A 20,235-nucleotide genomic window follows, 5' to 3' on the forward strand; every position below is an offset into this window, starting at 1 on the left:
AGCCTGCTAGCTCTTGCAACATAAGGAGGAAAATTAAATAGGAAAAGTTAAAACAATCCTATAATCACTGACCTAACAGATCAGCTAACAATCCTACAGGCAGTGGCACCAGGGTTTTTTGGGGGAAAACAGGTGTTACAGGAGTGGTCGTGGTCACAGCAGAAGGATGGGGCAGCTCTGCACCTGAACAGGAAGATCTTTCTAGGGGGTTTTAGGGGGAAAAGTCTCAGAGCAGAAACCCAAGCTTTGTGGATGTAGTGGGTTTGTGTGGCAAGGTTTTGGTAGCGGGGGGGGTGCAGGGGTGGCTTCTGTGAGAAGCTGCCAGAAGCTTCCCTGATGCCCGATGGAGCCAATGCCAGCGGGCTCCAAGATGGACCCGCCGCTGGCCAAGGTCGAGCCCATCGGTGATGGTGGCAGCACCTCTGGGATAACGTATTTCAGAAGCGGGGGGGCAGGGAACACTGTGTGACAGTTTGCAGTGGAAGAGAGGAGTGAGACTGTGAGAGCAGCAGCCCTGCAGCCCCCCAGCTGGGGCAGGAGGAGGCTGGGGGGCTCCAGGCACCGGAGCAGAGTCCCCGGCAGCCTGTGGGGAGCCCCCGGCGGGGCAGGCTGTGCCCCCAGCCCACGGGAGAGCAGACCCCCACCTGCAGCCCATGGGGGACCCCACGGCCCAGGGCAGGGGGATGCCCGCAGGGGGCTGTGACCTGTGGGGACCCCACACTGGGGCAGGGGGGTGCCCGCAGGGGGCTGTGACCCATGGACAGCCCTCGCTGGAGCAGGGGCAGAGTGTGAGGAGCCCTGTCCCTGCGGAGGAAGGAGCAGAGACACGTGATGACCTGACTGCAGCCCCCATTCCCTGTCCCCCTGTGCCGCTGGAGGGGAGGAGGGCGAGAAATCGGGAGTGAAGTTCAGCCCGGGAGGAAGGGAGGGTTGGGGGGAAGGTGTTTTTATCTGTATTCAACGATAACAAATTAAACTCATTTGCCCAAGTCAAGTCTGGTTTGCCAGTGATGCTAACTGCTGAGTGATCTCTCCCTGTCCGTGTCTCAACCCACGAGCCTTTCGCTCTATTTCCCCTCCTCCGTCCAGTCTGAGGACAGTGACAGAGTGGCTTTGGTGGGCACCCGGCATCCAGCCAGCGTGAGACCACCGTGCTGGAGCCCCTCCCGCGAGCCCCCAAGGCCAGCCAGCCTCCTCCTGCCAGCACCAAGGGGGTATTAACACCATGTTACGGACGGATACTCCGTGACTGACTTAAGCCTGAATAAGGACCCGCAAAGTGTTGAAGTCTGCGGTCCTGTTTAAGTCCCGGGGCTTTCCCTGAGAAGAGGAAATACTTCGCTCTCAATAGTGAAAAATCCAATCAGGGAGAGCTCCAGCTGAGCAGCAGAGATGCTGCTCTGCAATTTTAGTTGAAGCCACCGCCTTTCATAAAGATCTCCGAGCTGCAGCATCTCTGAGTTTATTTTTTTTAACTTGAATCTTTCTTATACTCTTTCCGTGCTCAAACTGAGCACAGCCTGTAGGACGCCCATCACAAAGCTCACCTTTAATTAAACAGCCGTGGTGGCTGGCAGCTGATTTAGCCAGCTAGGTACTAACACGGAGTATCCTCCCCACTGGCTTTATTCACCATTTCAATGACAGACTAACACCGTGATCCCTTTCCTGCACTTCTCCCAGACCCTTTTCTCCAGCATCCCAAGTCTGGCTCACTTTATCATATCCCCCCCACCCCCCCTTCGGTAGCTTTGAGGCTGTCGCCCTCAGGGAGCAGCAGGAACTCCCCTGACCAGCAACCCACTGCTCTACACTGGTTTATCTGCTACTTTAGGTGACCACTTCCATTTGATACCTAATCCAGTTCAGCTGGGGCCGGCAGCCAGGATGGGCTTAGTTTCCCTCTTTCATCTTCCCAGCCACGCTCTCCCACGGCTTGTGCCCTGACAACACAACACAAGGGTTTGGGTGGATATTGCAACAGCGAGCTGAAACAGGGCGCACCCTGAAGCCATGCAGACACCAATGCAAGAGGCAATAAACAGGGTGACTTCTTCTTTGGGTAGTTAGCTTGGGTTAGATGTGAGACCACGTTTCCACCCACCATTACCTGTACTAAAAGCAGGCATTGAGCCAAAGAGATGATGCCCGCAGGGCTGCTGGTGTGCACCGTTTTCACTCCCGTCTGCTGCTTAGCAAAGACACCCCGTGGAAATCCAGCACAGGTCTGAAGTTAAGCATCATGCTTTAGGGGCAAAGCCATGCACAGCTGGAGCTGGAAATCCCATCGAACACAGACACATCCCGCCTTAAAACAAACCAGCGGTCTAACCACTGGCTTCACATCTTCAGGGGCACCAGGGCCACAGCAGGTACACTGGGAGCCAAGCAGGCGTCCCAGGGACTGGCTCCCGCATCCTCCCCTTGCTGTGCATCAGCTCCAGCTCCCAGCCACCACTACCAGAGAACCACTGGAGATCTCGTCTGGATGCTGCAGACAGGAGCTCAACTGCAACTCTGATAAGAAAGGGCATTCCAGCTCGTAAAACCTATCACCTGGGGTAGACCTTGACAAACCACTTAGATACAGCAGCACCACAGTACGTGCGTGCAGAAAGGCTGATGTATATTTTAGCAGAGATGTGACGTACATACATCCTGTTTCCATGGCATGAGAAGTTCCTTCTCTCAGCTGCAGTGCTGGCTCATACCTCCGGGCAGCTACTTTCCCTTCAGCTCATTAAAAAAACCCAACCCACCCCCAAACGCAAGGCACACTATTTTTCTAGCCATCCAAGCAAAGCCAGCCTCCCCCCAGTCTCCGCTGAACACTGTCCTAGAGCCCCGAACACCCCCAGCCCGCTGCGCCAGGCGGGGGGACGGTGGTGGGGTGGCTGATGTGAATACACACGCAAAGAGAACGACCACCCGTGGCCACGGCTGCGACACGCTGGGGAGCAGGGGGGTGCCAACAGCTCTGCAGAGCGAGGAAGCTGGTGCTGCGGGGTCACCCGCACGTGCCTCGGATGTTTTGCCGGGATCTGCTCCAGCAGGGTCTGGCGGATTAACATCCAGGAGCAACCAGCACGCATGCACCTGCAGCATCTCCTCCAGGTTAGCACCAGCGCCGTGAATCCAGTTCATGTGTCCCCAGACCGCCCTGCAGCGCCAGCTCATGTGGGAAAAATCAGGGGATTCACTTAGGACTGCACTCCCAGTCCAAACCCAAACATCAGCTCTATGGCCAACGTGAGGACGGACTCTTCCTACTTTTTCTGCCAGACCTCCAAGGGATGATTTCATAGCAGCCAGCCGGCAGCAGCAGGCAGGAGGTGTCAGAAAGCAGCCTGCCCCGGGATGGGGGGGCGCAGACCCTCCCCTGCCGGCAGACGGCTGCACCCTCCCCAGACGGCAGCCCAGAATCGTTTGAAAGGCTTTAAAACCCTTTTTACCCCGATGTTACTAAATAAACCGCGCTCCTCTGACGCAATGTTCCACGGCCTCTCCGCTTCCACGGAGGCAGAAGCAAGCTGGCTGCACGCTCCCTCCAGGACACAATTAAATGCCGTTAACAAGGAAAGGGAAGAAAACACAAAATGATCTTGCCCTCACAGCGAAGCACCCAGAGGCATGGCTGGCGCTTGGTCACAGGCAACGTGATCAGTCAAACGAGCTTGTACCGTTGCCTGCTCCAAGCCACGCACCACAGATGTATCTTGCCGGAAGAATTTGGAGCGGTACCCTCATGACATCCTTTTCTAAGCAGGGCAGAGGGTAAAAATTTACCTACCGTTTGTTGGAAATGGGGAAGCTTCAGCAAAGTTTCAGGAGGGGCTTTTGGGGGGTGTTTTTTTAAGGTAAATACTGTTTCTTTTCTTAAGAATTAGACAGCTGCGCAGGCTCTGGAGCCCTGGGAAAATGCTGCCAGAGCACATCAGCATCACCTTACTGGTAGTGGTGGTAGCTATTCTGCATTTTGGTTTTCCGTTGTAGGAAAACATGTAGCAGCAAGCCACCCTTTGAGCCCGCCAGTGCTGGTGGAGGACTGGGCAGTCCCAAGCTCCTGCCACCCAGATGCCAAGACATGAGGTTTGACCGGTAACTCCTAAACCACGCAGCTCTCCAGGCGCAAAACAACCGAGCTTTACAAGGCCGATCCACAGACTCGTACACCAATTCAGATTTCCCCTCCCTGCCCTAATTCTTCTGCAACTCGTGTCTCCCTTCCCGGACAGAGCCCCCCAGTTCTCTAAGGGCACCTTGGCCACCTGCGGCAGCACGCGGTCGCTGCTCACATCCACGTCCTTCCCAAAGGCACAGCTTCCAGCATCTCAGTCTCTCCAGCAGAGCACCTGGAGTCACATTAAAAGCCCGTCCTAACTATGGGGCAGTTACCGGACCTACCACACAGCAGCAAAAAGTCATGGTTGTTGTTTTTTTTTGTTTCAAGGCAAAGCTGCTGCTGGGAAAAACACCGCCCTAACGATTTCCTGTAAAAGCAGGGATACTGAGAAGTGGTGATGATCAGCCATACCGGTACAAGGCAGTCCTCCCCGATGCACACCCAGCTCCAGGACCCCTATCTACAGCGAGAGGCTGTCAAGCACGCCAGGCATTGCATGCATGTCTGATAACAAGCCTGTTACCACTTAGGCTGACCTCCCAGCACACAGGTCCGGGCTTTGTTTGTTGACTTTTGGTATGTGGTTTGTTGGTTTATTTAAGTCAGAGCTGGCTCTTTGAGGAATGGGATGGGAAACGAGAAAGGGAGGAAGGAAGTCACCAGTAAAATCAAACGAGCCAGAAGCAGAAAGAATTTGTACAGAAAAGAGCATCCTTGACTTTAAGAAGCGAAGCTTGTGTCTGTGCCATGCAGAGACACACACTGTTATGTCAGAGGTTACAGCAGTACAGTACAGTAAACGCAAGAATTAAGATGGTTGTTGGGAAGCTGGAGCTGTGCTGAGTGTAAAAGAAGATCGCAAGTCAAAGAGGCGGTTTAATATGCCAGACAGCTTTTAGGCTGCGCAACGCTCAGCCACGGACATACAGCGTGCCTGCAAGCAAGGGTGCCTTGCAGAAGATCAGATCTGCCCCCAAACAGGCAATACCCTGCTCGCCAAGTGGGGAAGCTGCTCGGCATCCCACGGTCTCTTCTGCTTCCCTGTGCAATCCTAGCTGTGGCTGTGCTGGAAGAGCAAGGGAGGAGGAACACATCCCGAAATTTCAGTATTGGAACATAGAGCTACCACCAGTTTAAGAAGCTTCAGCAAAAAAGGCATCCGAAGGCAGATGTCTGTAATTTCAGGCTGGGTATTGCAGACTAACAAAATTATAAGTAAATGGAAACGGGGTCCTTCGCAATAGCACGTTAGCCAGCTTTGGAAAGGACACACCACAGCTAGCTCTGCCCAGGTCAGCACCACCTAACAACCCCGAGGGACTTGCATCCTGCGATTCGTCAGAAGCGGCGTTCCCAAACCATCTCCAGCTGCAAATCAAGTGTTAGAGGACACGGAGGGGGAAAAAACCCCACCCAAAGAGTCTTTGAGAACAGTTTTCTCCATTCCCCCTGGATTTCAAACGTGATCCCCCTCCCTCCCTCCAGGTCTCACCTTGCCATGGCTTCTTTCCACCTTTCGGAAACACTTGTTCAAGGAGAGGTTGTGTCGGACTGAGTTCTTCCAGCCAGTGGGTGCCGTGGCAAAGTAGGGGAAGCGCTCCAGGATCCAGCTGTAGATTTCTTTGACTGGCAAGCTCTTGTTGGGGGAATGCTCGATGGCCATGTAAATGAGCAGGCTGAAAGAGTAAGGGGGTTTGGAAGTGGAGGATTTTTTTTCAGGGTTCTGGTAGCAGGACGGCGAGAAGGATGGCACGCTGTCGCCCTCAATGTCGTACAAGGGGCTAACGATCGGAAGACCTTCACTTCCGAGGCTGAAGTTTGTTAGAAGGTTAGTACTTTCATGCAGCCAGTTCAAATTTGTGAGCTCGTCGTCCGCCGAATCTCTGTCCACCACGGTGGCCTTTGGCTTGCCAGCATCCCCTGCATCGGGCAAGCTTCCCATCCCGTGGCACTGCCGTAGTCCCGCGGCTTTTTCTGCTCCTGGCGTTTCAGCTTTCTTATCCGGAGTCATTCCAGTGACTGGACCCATTTAGCTTTATTGGTCTGCAACAAAGGAGACAGTCAGAAAGCAATGCAAACCTGCAGAGCCACGTTCAGTGGGAGCCCACCAAACCCAAAGGCAGGGCTGTACTGTCCCTGCGCTGCGCAAGAACACTGCGGCCACTGGTGAGAGGCAGGGTCCAGCACCAGCCCCTCCATCATCTCATGTGTTAACTCCCCTCGGTTTATAACCAGAACTCAAGGTAAGCACTTGGAAACTGCCGTACCTATCTTGAAATGCCAGTGTGGACACAGAAATAATAGCTGTTTTGATGCCAACACCTGATATCTGAAAAAGACCTTAACAGGTAGGATCTAATCTGCTCAGCTCTCACATTAACTCCTTAGTTATACTCATTATATTGTAAATTGTATATTGTAAATTTAGAAGCGTTTGCCTTTGGTGCCCAAAGAGTCAAAAATAAGTTGTGAAACTTAAATCAGCGTAAAGTGAATTTGTGGTCTCAGCAGAGATGAAGTCTTTACAACCCCCTGCAAGTCGCAATCATTCCCAAGTACTGCCACCCGTTTCTACCAGGGAAATATCTGGCCAACATATCAGTCCATCAGCTGGGTCCCGTGGAGCTGCCCGGGTCCAAAAGACCTTCTTTTTCCCCTCCTGCAAGGGCTTGCTGCCCTAACCTGGGTTCCGCTTCCTTTCAACAAGAAGGGACCATCCGCTGGGGTGGCAGCTCAGACCACTGTTGCAGAAATAACGTCTGACCACTTGGGGGTTTTTTCCCTAGGTGAGAAAAAAACCAAATCAATCATAAAATGATTATCTATAAAAAACTGCCACCCAGAATGCAGAGTCTCACAGGCTACCCATGCTCTAGAGGCATTACGCTAGCAAAAACCATGCTGCTTGTAGAGCTTTACCTAGGCTCATGTAGCGAACTATCTTATGGCAACAGCTGTTTTTTCCTGCTGATGTGACCACGTTCGAGCCTCGCTGTGCCCGCAGCTTGGGCTAACACAGCTGTGCCAGAAGTACAGACCAACAAAACCACTCTGCAGATGCGGTGTGGGTACATATATATACACACAACCCTATATACCGGGGCTACAACAGCCCGCTATAAATGTTTAAGCATTGCAACCACGGATGCAGTTCACCAACAAAGCTGATGTTCATATATACTACTAAAAAAAAAAAAAAAAAAAAAAAGGGTGGGGGGTAAAAAAGAGAAAAAACCCAACCTAGTTCCCTGTCCCAGTACACGCTACCATTCTGGTTTCACGCTCCAGCTCCTACCGCAAGAGCTGAATTGCAAGACCAGGGCAGTTTCCCTATCCCACCTCACCCGACAGCTCTATGCAGGTACTGCATGTTCTCTTACAACAGTTTTTACTAAACGCACGGCTTTGTGCATGTGCATCTCCTCCTACGAAGCGAGGGCAAGGAGCCGGCACAGCCTGGCTGGCCACCTACAGAAGCACAGCACCAGCTGGCTCCGGCCCCACCGCCTCACCGTGCCCGTGCCGCTGCACTGCCCGACCTGCCGGGTGATGCTTTTGCACAGCCTCCTTATTTTGGAGGAGGGACGCAGCGTGTGCGACGGAGGCATGGCGTGGCAAGGCAGAAAAGCAATGGGATACACCCAGTTTACACTCCCCAACAGGATCCAGAGCCCTGCCAGCCCCTGCCTGGTGCTGTGCAGGCATGGGGTGCAGAATTTGTGCCTCCCTCAGGAAATGCACCAAGTTTCCCATCAGCAATTTCTTCTTTCTTCATCTGCTCAGGGGCTTTTGTACCAGCTATTGCAAAGCCAGTTTGACAGTAACACCTGCACCTATGCTTACCAGTACTGGTGCTGGAAACCATCCCCAAATTTTCTATTTAAGTGCAGGGATGGGTGTGAGTAACTACCAGCTCAGTCATTAAAAAAAAAAAAATAAATTAAAGCAAAGCAGACTGCTCAAATAGCTGGTCAAAAATAGCTTTGCTCTCCCTACAATTTACTTCTCCCCCAAAGCATCAGAGCAGATTTATATTGGCAGTCAGTGATGGCTGGCTTTAAACACAGCAATATATACATATGCTTATGTCACTTTTGCAATCCTTTAAATTCAAAAACAAACAAAGAGCTAGGGATAAGATCCACACCGTGAGGCAAACCCCAATCCTACTGCAATGTGAGTTGCACCGCTTCCCTTGTAACGATTAGCTCTACCTCCTCGTTCAGCGCCTCTTTCGCCAGCTACATACTAGCTTACACCTCTCAGCTGTGTACTAATAATTTTAGCACTCGGTTCATGTTGCACGACATAGCCCTTTGCAAACCTTCAGGCCGCACAGTAGATCAAGAACACACACACACACATGCAAGTTTCAGGTCACTATATTTATTCCTTTGAGTGAAATGGGGCAATAAAGTCTGTTTTACAACACAAATCTGGCCTGGGCACGCTCACAGTCTTCTCAAACACGTGGAGGGAAGAAAAACACATTTAACGCATTAAACTGGCACTTCAAATCAGGTAGGCTTTGTGGTGTCAATGCACTATTTGTTCGCAGGCTATTATGTGTTAGCAGAGAATCATTAGAATAATAAATACCCTACTTCAAAAAAGAAATTATTTGCAAGCAATATACTTAGAGTAAGTAACATTGGCTAGTGCCACATTTCTCTTTGCAGATGCATCACAAAACCCCACGTCTGACATTACCTCCTTAGTGCCTAGTTCACCACCTGGCACATCTTCTACACGAACACATCAGCAGAAATTAAAATATTTTTTCTAGAAAGCTATAAAGGCCATTATTAGATTGTTCTCATCTAATAAATAAGGAAAAAAAATTAAAACCACAGCTCCATAACTATTGCAGTTTTCAAAGGGTGTTCTCCAGTGGTCTCAACGGAATGGTGCATCAAGGATAACTCAAATGTAGAAACAGCAGAGTATGCAACAGCGAGAGTTATTTCCATGACGCAATACTTAACTGCATTGCGATGGCAGTGACGAGATCGGTAACGTCGAGGACCACCAACAGGTCATTCTGGCAGTGCCTTTCTGGAGACAGCCAGTGGTCCCCGACAGCATCACCTCGGCCCCAGCCATGGAACGTGCTTTACGCCACGCTAGCCTGCCCTCGCTTTGCTTGGTCTCAGGATATTGTAACCTCTACGTCCAGTTTGCTCTGGAGTTAGTCTGAAGAAGAAACCAACATTGGCAGCACTCCTACCGCAAAGCCATCAGAGCTTACCCTGCCCCTGGACAAAGCTCAACCACCACAACTCCAAGGGGTACCCCCCAGCTGAGCTCATTAACAGGCAGATTAATGTTTGTCTCACCCCTCAAGCACCCAAGGGCCATGAGGACCACAGGACCTCCTCACCTCTCAAGGACCCAAGGGCCACGTGGACCACCGGGACTCCGCACCTCTCAAGCACCCAAGGGCCATGTGGAGCACAGGACCTCCTCACCCCTCAAGCACCCGAGGACCCCGTGGAGCACAGGACCATCTAACAATTCAGCTGAGTGAGCACTGCTTTCTGCCTGTCGCAGCCTGGTAGCGAGCAGTGCCACTGGAGCGTGTCTGAAGGCACACCAATGGTCAGCTCACGTCATTCACACAGACCCTTAATGACATCCAAAATTCACAACTTGTTTTTCTCCATGTGTGCTCTGCTTGGCCATAAGCAGACCGGACCGTGAGCACACAGGCTCCGAGCTGTCGTTGTCAGGATTACCAGATCCAATATTTGAGGTTTAATATTTTATATAAGGGGTCAGGCGACTCACCAAAGCTGTCGTTGCTGTAAGCTCAGCAGGGTTTTGTGGGCAGGGATGACCCAGTGTGAAAGCCACAGTAAGAGCAAGGAGAGCAGGGTGAGAAGAGCACAGCAGCAGCTCTGCAGTGCAGATGTCGTGATAAAACTTTATACACTTGGACCCTCAATATTTTTTCCTGACGTTTCTCACTATTATGGGCTGGGGGGGCTGATGCAACAAGGCTAGAGGACCTGCTCTCCACGGTGCTCCCAGGCAAGCCATGTTAGCAGCACCGTTGTGAAACAGGGAGGGCGGGGAAAGGGAAACCTGCCGGGATGGCCGGGCAGAGAGCGCACGTGAGCGTTGCAAAGCCGCTTGACGACTTTGGACAGAGAGCGCTGAAGCTCACGTAGACAGTGTAGTCCTTGATCCCCAAAGACTTGCCAAAGTTCTGGCTCCCAGATCCCAGTGAATTGTAGGGACCTTTTCACCTGCACATTTTAAAAAGTTTCCTAGAGGAAACATGTCTATCTCAAGGGCTTGAAACTCCATTACAATAAAATACATTACAAGAAAATAAAATAAAATTTATTTTCCACTCCTTTATTCCCTTACCACCAACTTCCCCACCGCTTCAGCCCCTCCAAGGGCAGCAAAAGCCTTGCAAGAAACCCACTTCCAAAGGACAGCTGCTGAGACATGCTCCCCATCCCTGTCCTACGGCTCTCGCCAAGCCACATCGCACCAAGGAGGGTGGCAGACGCATTAACCCACCTCGCTAACCGCCCGGCACGCTGTAAGCCCGGAGACACGCTGCCGTTCCCACCGGGACAGCCCCAGCCCACCAGGATGGCAGGCCACCTCCAGCCAGGCAAAGGCAGGAATGAGGGGCTTTAAGCACACCTCTGAAAAATGTGCAACGGTTTACGCTCCGTCCCATGTGCTTTGCCGTACCAGTAAGTACACATAACGCAGCAGGCTGCTGTTAATTAGGATTAACGCTTGCCATGGCAAGTGGAGCGTCACGCACGCGAACCCTAAAGGGACCGGGGTATCCACCACCTGTAAGCGCCTTCAAAAGAAACGCCAACCAAAACACCTACTCCTCAAACGCAAAGTATCGCCGTGGAGGTGCATGCTATTTTGCATGTTAATTACAGAGAGAGGACCATGATTCTAGGGTAAGAAGATTAAAAGGCTGCGAAGTCAACCCAAGCTGCTCAAATAAAAAAGTTTGGGTGCATCAGGAAAGAGGTGAGAGAGACAACCTGCTTCCCAGCAGCCCTGTCGTTTTTGGCATCAGCCAAGAGCATGCAGAAAACCAGGAGAGGACCTCCCCGCTACTGAACGCCAGTCCTGCACCCAGCGCCCCCCGAAGTCCTGCTGCCCTGGCCACTGGTGACCCACACGGCACAGCCCCGGCTCCGCGGGGCTGCATGAGGCTGCAGCTGTGTTCCCGCAGGATTCTCTGGAGGAGAATCAGCGGCACAAGACGATATTTTTTGCAATCTTCTTTCAAATTCAGTGAAGAGCTCGGTTCGGGCAAGGTTACGGGGACTGGAAGGTCCTCAGCCTAGCAGGGCACACCTGGGGTTAGACGCCCCGTATACATCCGCGGCTCTGACTTCATTCTGGTGGACAGCCCCGGGCACCGCCATGCTCTGCCACAGCGGCGAAGGCTTTGATGCGAGAGCATTTTTGGAGGACAAAGCTGCTTTAACATAGGCCAATCGTTCAACAAATCCGGAAGCCCGCTCGGGCACCCCGCAGGGAAGCACGCTTTTTTGGTGGCAGCCCTTCTCCAAGCAGCCTCAGCCCCAGCAGAGTCCAGGCGCACGGGGCAGAGCCGCAGCAGATCACTCTGTCCCACAACAGGTGACCTTCTCCAGACGCAGCAGCGGGGCAGGTAAAAGCACACAGATGCTGGTTTAGTACAAAGGCCACCCCACCTGGCCTCAGCACCCCAGCAAGAAAGAATTTAGCCTTTTTGTTAAAAGATGCCACAGCCTCGTCCATGCCAAGCTAGCGTGCGAGCAGAGCTGCTGTTGGACCCTTCGTTACTCTCCGGTGCCGTCGGATGAAAGGTGCCATGCGGCACCTGCACAGCGTTAGTTCCCTAGGTTAGGACAACCTTCTCCACCACTAAACGTGCCTGCTTATTTCTGTAGGACCAGCCGAGCAACTAGGTCACCTCTGCTAGCAGTGGGAAGACCCAGAACCTGCTAAAGCGCAGTAAAATTTCCCTCCAGCTTTAAAAAAAATATTTTTTTTAAAAAAAGTAAATAAAAGAAATTACATTAAAAATACCTTACCATGCATTGTCTAAGCCTTAGGAGCGAGAATAAGATTTTAATCCCAGAGAAGAGGTTTTTAGCCATATCATGCTTACGTCAATGACAGCAGCCCTGCAGCCACCCTCTGCAGCAAGCTCAGGGTGCGCAGCCCTGGGTGCAGAGCCGGGGCATCCGCTGCTCCATACACAGCTCCTGTGCTAACACAAACAGGCTCTGGGAGAGTATTTAAAAAGACGAGTACGTGCTTTTGCATGCAAGCAGCTATACCAATAGTCAACTCTTCCATGGATTTTTTCATATTCCCTTGCATTTACAGGAAGCTATTGACACCGAGGCTTGTCCTGACTTAAATACACCAATGTATGCATTCTGCTCTTGAAACAACCCAAGAAATAAGACAAATACGTGACTGTCACTGCTCACCTGCACAAGTTTGGGATAAACTTCGAAGCCAGCCAGCACACAGCACAGGACCAGCTACAAGTTTTTGCATGTTAGAGGGGAGAGCAATAAAAAATAGTATTTGGCACAACTTGTGTAAAACGCATCAATAAAAAGCACTGCATCTGCTCGACCGGGAGCATTAAGAGCACGACACCAGACCATTTTCCCCTGCAATAATTTAACCGTCTCCCCCAGCACTCCTCTCCTTTGTCTGGGGCTGCCCTGCTCCATCCCCTGCCCACCTCGCAGGAGCGCTCGGCGGGCAGAAGGTCAGCTGAAATCCCCACCCCCGGCCCTGCCAAAGGCCTATATTTGATTACAACACTATATGATGTCACGTATCCAAGACAACTAAAGGCATTACGGTCTCCCGAGGACAAAACCGCCTCTCGGCCATAGATTTCGGCAAGCCGGGACCTGTTGTCTGCAGAGGAGACACAGGCAGCTGCACCCCCACGACAAAAGGCACCCAGAGATGCTCCTGGAGGCACCACCCATGGCAGGAAGGGCACTTCCAGCTCCTCATGCCTTGCAAAGGGGGGGAAATTGTTTAAAAACCCATTAAAAAGGCGGTTATCAGCTTCTCAAAGCCAGCCTGAAAAAAAAATCTAATTTAAACAAATGAAAGAACCAAAGAAGAGGACAAGCCATAAGCTCAGGGGTTTCGTCTTAACCTTGGCACGGGTGGGCTCAAAGGAGAAGAGGCTCTCCAGGTATCTGCTGAAACACTTCCAAGCCGCTCTCACTTTAATGCCCCTTTATTCTCCTGCATCCTGTGACACAATTAAAGGAGGGGGTGGGGGGGAGGGGGGGGGAAACAACAAACAGTTAACAAAAATCAGTGAAAAGTTCCAGTATTAGGAAAATTAAGAAAGGCTGCAAAATTTAAAAAGGGAAGGGGTTAAACCCTCGCCATAGCCCAGGGAAGGGCAGGGAGTAAAAGAAAGAGATTTCACCTAACTTACATGAAAAAAAAAATTTCATTCTTTTAAGTACACATCTACACACAAGTGGGTTTGTGACTGAAATAAATATCTGCAATGAAAATGATATGTAAACCCAGCCATGCCCTGACCCCGCGCACAGCCCTGAGCCTCTGGGCCATTTATCCCAGCGCTGCCTGCAGGGACTTTGCGATGGTGAAGCCTTTCCAAAGGCTGCAGTCACTGCTGGACACGGTTCCCTGTGCCTCAGATTTAAAACATGCACATGAAAACAGTCTAACAGAGAAACTGGGAAGCAGGGGGGGGGAAAAAAAAGAAAACAAATAAACAAGAAACAAACAGCAGTGAAATCTAAACTATTAAGAAAAGCCCTTGGTGTCCCAGAAAGGGGGGCGGGGGGAGAAGGGCTTCTACGAAAAATACTTTACTGCCAATAATAGCTTTTCAAAAGATGCCTTCGGGTCACGTTCCTTAAATTCAGTACACTGCCTATTAAATGGACTAAAATGCAAAAAAATGTAAGCCATTGATATATTCACAAGTGAGCCGTTTGAGCAAATGCCTTGCAAAATAATTCTGATGTGAATTCCCTTCCCAGGGTAACCCTTCCACGTGTCCTTCTACCATCCCCTCGAAACAGAGGTGAACAGAGATACCTTTCAGCTGGTGTCAGTACCAATTTACCAACACCAGAAAACATAATGCTATCTTTTCCATCCAGCTTTTCTGCCTTCTTCAGCCTCGCAGTACCAGAACTCCCCATTTTCAGCTGAAAACCAACAATTTGAAGCTTCGCCCCAAGTCACCCACCACAAGCTGCCACCCACTGCTGTCTCCCAGCTCCCGAAGCACAAGTTCTCCTCCAGAGCCTCAGGCACGGCACAGCGATGCTCTTCACCGCGCTGACCGCCCTGGGCAACTTACTCTTAGTTTTACTCCACAACTGTTGAACTTGGCTTTCTGTTTCACAATCAGTTGGTATTAGAATTATCCCTCTGCTCGTAATGGTTGTGGCATCAGATTATCTTCTCTCCTCTATGGTGAGCCCATACTGGAGCAACTGGCCCAAGCAGGGCTCTTGTACAGAAAAACGGCCCCGTGGAGTCCCACAGGGCTGGATGCTGAGGTACGCCTCCAGGTACCAGTGTCTCTAGATACAAGGCAGGCACCCACGCTGGCAAAACCAGACCGTCAGAGGAGACAACGCCATCCGATTCTTCTCACATGGCACGGTCAAAAGCCCAAAACCACACTAACTCCTACCTTTGACTACTCAGCATCCCTAAACCAAACCAACCTGGCTGATAACCACTCTGGTGACGGTCCTCACAGACCGGCGGATGAGGGACGAGGGATGGCTGGTGCCCGGCAGCAAGCCTCCCAGCTCCCACTCACTCCGCTCTACTTTGTGTAAGTTTTCCAGCCACTGAGCTCTCTCCACACCCAGTAATTCGCTTTTAGGCAACCACATACTTGCCCCAAATCTAAGCACGATGCAATCCAGTGAGAGTGTTACAAAGGAAACGAGCAGGGGACCGCACGTGAACTGGGAAACTAAAAGCAGCTACAAACTGCAAGATAGGAAGGCGCTGAAACTAAACTGAGAGAAGAAACAAAGCCTGAGCACAGTATCAAGCCATCAGAAGGACTTTGGGAACACATCCAGTCACACATCGCGACATCCACAGTCACAACGCGATGGCAGTTTGTACGATGCGCACTGGTGGGACGCCCGGATGCGAAAGCAAAATAACACGAGAATCCAGCAGCGTCACCCAGGTACCGCCAGCGCTTCACAGGCTGAAAACACGGTCCCGCCGATGCAGTGCGAGGTACCCACCAGTGCCGGTCCAAGGCACATGGAGGCGTGTGGGGCTGAGGAGGTGTCGCAGAGAGCAGGTTTGTCGCTGGCCGGAGGGGACAGCCAACACCCGTCCCTACGTGCCATGGCTGGAGGATCTCAGCCCAGTGCTGCGTTTGAAGGAAATCCTGTAAGGATTTTCTGCCGGCAGGAACTGGGTGAAAACATTCCCAGTTTGTAATCTAATCCTTACAGAGGGTGCAGGAGAGCAGGGCTGGGGGTGGATTTCTGCAGCAGCCAGTTTAATGGAGCCCCTAAGATACCCTAACCCTTGAGGGGAAAAGTAGGGAGCTCCGAGTCTCATTTGAACAGAACAGAAAAAACACTGGAACACGTTAGGGGAAAAAGAAAAAAAGTCAAAATCCACATTGTTGACTTTTGGTATGAGTCTTCTTATCTGCACAGATCCCAGGCTTCTCTGAAGATGGCCCTGGCACGCGAGGAGCCATGCGGTGACGGGGTATTCCCACCCCGGGCACGGCAGCTGGGTTGCCGGTTGCCCCCCAGGCAGACCTGCAGGCACTCGGCACTGAGGAGCCCTCAGCCGCGCTCTCCGAAGGCGAGTGCGACCAACCCTCATGCTGCCACAGCCGTAACGTTCTACAGGGAGGAGGCCGAGTACCTGGGGTCACAAAGACGCTGGCTGGCGTCAGGCAGGACTCCTTCCGTACGACACGATCTATTCCCGGAGCACGGGCGAGCTGTCTCCCGCCTGCTGACTTTGACTGTATTGTGCCAGTACCCCAGAGCATCACCGTGTGCTTTTACCCAGCATGGCGAGGATGGGATGGAGAGCTCATCGTCACGCAGCGTGCACGAAGTCAGAAGCCACATGGAACGTGACAGGGAAAGAATAAATACCAATCATACAAAGGTCCAGCCAGAAAAAAAGCGAAGCGGCATTTCAGGGTTTTCTTGTTTTACGTGTGTCTCCTCTGGGAGCCAAGGAAGCTGCTGGAGCCGGGAAGAGACACGCCATGTGCGCCCTCACCGACCCTCTCGGTGGCTGCGCCGGGATGCGGACAGGGCTCGCAGCCTGCAAGCGTGCGCTTGCTGAGAGACGAAGCCGCGTGCTGATGTGAGTCACCGAACGCCGCTGACAGCAGCGCCGCGGTGCAGGAAGTTGCCCAACACCATTTCAGCTGCCGAGCGGCCAGGCACACGCGCCGGGATGAGCCGCTCGCCGCCTCCATCTACTTCCCTCCAGAAAGTTACAATCAACGCAGTGGCACCGATATCTGAGCTTACACACCACACACCTCATTAACAGGAGGGGAGGGAACAGCAACAGCCACAACAAGAAAACTCGCGGAGCAAAAATGGAACAAACCAGACAGAATTTCCACCTGGGCTAAAAGGTATGCACCCATACCGCTGACAGCCTCCACCTAACGAGGACTAAAAGCTGCTTGTTACCGATTTACAGCCAGCAGAGGAAAGCTGCGTTCCCCCCAGCTCATTCGGCACCGCAGTGGTGCCTTAAGGCCACCCCGTTGAAGGAAACATCGTAAGGGGCGCACAGCAGCAGTGGCTGCGGACACGCCACCCCCCCTCCCAGCTCCCCTATGCTGTCACCCCGCCGGCTACAATCCTGCTGCCCGGTTTGCTCCGATGTGGTAACATGAACCTGCATTTGGAAAAAGTCTTCTGAGCGCCTGGGGTATTTCATAAATAGCAGCTGCTTTCAAGCACAGTGACGAGAAGCCAAGGAGCAATGATGGGGGAGGCAGGTGGGATTATAACCCCGGTGAAACCAGCATAAAAACATCCACTGTTCTTATGGGAACCAACATTTCCACCCAAGAGCTGCACCGCTTCCTCACCAGTTTCAACTCAATCCGTACACAGCATCCTCAGGCACCAAACCACCTCGTTCACCGAAAGAGCGTGCCTTTGCTCAACGTGTCACCTTTTCACATCTACTGCACCGAGTGTGCAGCACCTGTGGTTAACAAAGACGGTAAAAATCAGCTTGGTGTGCCCCTAAGCCTCGGTCTTCTCTCCCAGGCACTACACTCGCTCGTCAGACAGGCCTTCTCCTCGTCCAACGGGACCATCACACATCCCTGCGTCTGCTCCGTCACTTACTGGACTGGCACGTCCCGACACTGAGATAGCTGCTGGCCATGCTGGTGCCTTCCATCCCGAGCTCCGCAGAGGACACGGGAAGGCTCCTCAAGCAGAAAACCTGTGGCGGTCGGAGCCGCTGAGGTGGCACGGTCCTTGCTTGGTGTCCCTTTTGGATAAAAAAAAATAATCTTACTTCTGGGCTGAGCAATCCCTGTGGAGCTCCTTCAGCACAGCCTCGACAGCAGCACCCAAAGTGGGTCACAACTCCATCCTCTGGTCACCACGCTGCCGACAAAGACATCCGCTGGGTTTTATTCCAGCTGGGAACGCACACCTGAAGCAATGACACGGGGTCGGTGCCTCCAGCTCCCCCGGGGCAGCGCAGCACCCCCAGCACGCTCAGCAAGCCGGAGCACCCTGCATGGTGGCACCGCTCGGTTTATGGGCACATTTAAAAAATACATAAAAAAAGATTAAGCACAGAGAAATGCTCTACACATATTTTAGGCAACTCATACAAAGTGAGGATTACCTTCTCTTCCCTGTCTCTACAAAACCCAAGTTTTCTGCAGCTGGAGACGAGCCCCCCCCCCCAGATGCCGAACCGCTGCAGCGGCACGCGGCTGAGCTCGGGAATAACATAGTCTGGCGCTAAGTTCATTAGCCCAATCTCTGTGCCGTGCTAATTGCCACTATATAGTTTTCAGTTCAGAGCTGATGTGTCCAACTACCTTCTGCAGAGCTTGGGAAACATGAGTTGGCACCTGCTAAGATAAAAAAAACACAAAAAAACCCAAGAGAAAAAAAAACCCACGCAAACAACTGCAAACTAGTCCAAGTTTTCTGCCATAAGGCAACACCGGCTTCACCGGCTTCATTTTTCTTGCACAGATGTAGCACGACACCAGCTTCTCGGAGCGGAAAAAAGACCCCAAACCAAGAAACAGAGGAGAAGTTAAACGATTCACACGGCAACATACTGCAACGCAACCGTTTCCAAAGCCCATCTAAACGCAAGTCCACCACTACCAACATTTGGAGAGTGTGCGCGTGTCCATATGTAGTATGTTACATACGAAATTGTCTTGATTTCACGGTTAGCCACACAGCTAACCTAGTCACCTCCGCAGCGTTCCAGTCCAGCCCAGTCCAGCAGTTCCCGCGTTACACCGTGCCCGCGGCCGGCGCCCAGGCGGGAAGGTGAGTCCCCTGGCCCCGCTCAAGGTTACTCCTCATGTTCTGCTTTTACTCTTTGTCCTCGCTCCTCTTTGTGCGGGCCTTGTCCCAATCCCAAATCTTGACGAACAAAAGCCAGTTGCCGCTCCCAGTGAAACTGGGAGAGCCAGGGTGGTTGCGTGCGGGGCGCGGAAGCGGGGCGGCGGGGCAGGGGGCTGCTGCTGCCCCACCAGCCCCCCGCTCCCCTGCCCCACTCCACCAAAAAAACCCGTAAAAGCCAAAAACCACACACAGGGCCACACGCAGACCCCCTCACCCCCCCAGCCCTGCTCGGGGGTGCTCCCAGTGGTTCCCCAGAACATACGGGACCCCCCACCAGGCGTCAGCCGCTCCCCTCTCACCTCTGCAGACCCGCACACCCGTGGGGGCTTCCCCCGGCTGGGGGCACTGGGGGGCCCCGGGAATAAGGCCCGGGGGTGGTTACTGACTTAAATAAAGGGTTGGGGGGTCCGGCCGTGCCGCGCTGGGGAGCGCAGGCCTGCGCTGCCGCGGGAGGTCACCCGCGCAAATCCCGCGGAGCCGTCGGGGGAGGAGCTGGGGGGGGGCACAGCTGCCGCGTGGGGGGGTCCCCCCGCACCCTGCGCGCCCACCGCCCCACGAGGGTCAGGAGGAAGCGCCGCGTTGTCCCCCGGAGGGGGGGGGGTCGCTTTTCTACCTCCACACGTGGGGGCAGCACCCCCGACGGGGGGGAACCCCCCCAGCCCCCTCCCAACACCAGCGGGACGCGCCGCCCCGCTCGCCGCGCTTTCCCCTTCCCTTCTCCAACCCTCCCGGCGCCTTAAAAACAAAAAGCCCCCACCCTCAAAGCGGCCGAAAAGGGCGAAAAGTAAAGAAAATAAAAAGGGGGGAGCAGTAAAAACAAGCGTGGGGATAAAAGGGAGGGCGGGGGGGGGGGGAAGCGGCGGCTCCACTCACCGCGGTCATGAAGCCGTGCGGCCGGCAGCGCGGACACAATATGGCAGCGGGGGGATGTGTCAGGGAGCAGCTGCTCCCTGCGCAGCGGCGGCAGCACCGCCCTCCCCGCCTCCCCATGGCAACCGGGAACATCCCCATCCCCCCGCATCCCCACCCCCCCACGCTGCTACCGCCTTCCCGTACCGCCCCGGTGGCCCCGGGGGGGCGGCGGGGGCCACCGGGGCGGTACGGGAAGGCGAGGGGCTTCCCACCCCCCGCATCCCTCCCCGCGCATCCCCGCTGGCTAAAAAAAGTTTCCACCCCCCCCTTTCATTTCAAGCATCACCCCTCCTTTTACTTTCGCTTCCCTTTCCCCCCTCCACACCCCCCCCCCCCCCCGGCCTCTGCTTTTTTACCTCTTTACCCCCTTTTTGCCATTTGCCCCCAGTCATTAAACCTTTGATTATTTCCCCTCCGCCCCCCCCCCTTAAAACTGAAGCCGCCGCCGTGTTTTGCTCTGCCTGGTAGCACGTTGTGTTCCACTCGTGCCTTGAGCGTTCGGCTTTTCAAGGGCGAGAACTTCGCTGTTTGCTCAGCAGGGTTTTACACTTG

The 20,235-nt window shown here is 53.2% G+C and overlaps 1 protein-coding gene across 7 annotated transcripts in view; it reads right to left on the reverse strand.

Moving 5' to 3' along the window:
* FOXN2 (forkhead box N2) overlaps nt 1–19,771 on the reverse strand; it is a 34,284-nt gene extending 14,513 nt beyond the window's left edge. For 3 of the 7 annotated variants that reach the window (XR_008824938.1, XR_008824937.1, XM_056357282.1), the window contains exons 1-3: nt 19,645–19,747; nt 17,512–17,659; nt 5,616–6,166 (exon numbers count right to left, since the gene is read on the reverse strand). Coding sequence is in view for 5 of the 7 variants with exons in the window: in XM_056357282.1 (XP_056213257.1) it covers nt 5,616–6,152 (537 nt within the window). In the remaining 2 variants the exon portion in view is untranslated. Of the gene's footprint in view, nt 1–5,615; nt 6,167–17,246; nt 17,395–17,511; nt 17,660–17,827; nt 18,229–19,644 lie in introns of those variants that run through there. The other 4 variants (XM_056357286.1, XM_056357284.1, XM_056357283.1 and 1 more) reach the window with 4 other exon arrangements.
* Nucleotides 19,772–20,235: the final 464 nt, after the last annotated feature.

This window comes from Falco biarmicus, chromosome 12 (assembly GCF_023638135.1).
Source record: "Falco biarmicus isolate bFalBia1 chromosome 12, bFalBia1.pri, whole genome shotgun sequence".
Taxonomy (NCBI): domain Eukaryota; kingdom Metazoa; phylum Chordata; class Aves; order Falconiformes; family Falconidae; genus Falco; species Falco biarmicus.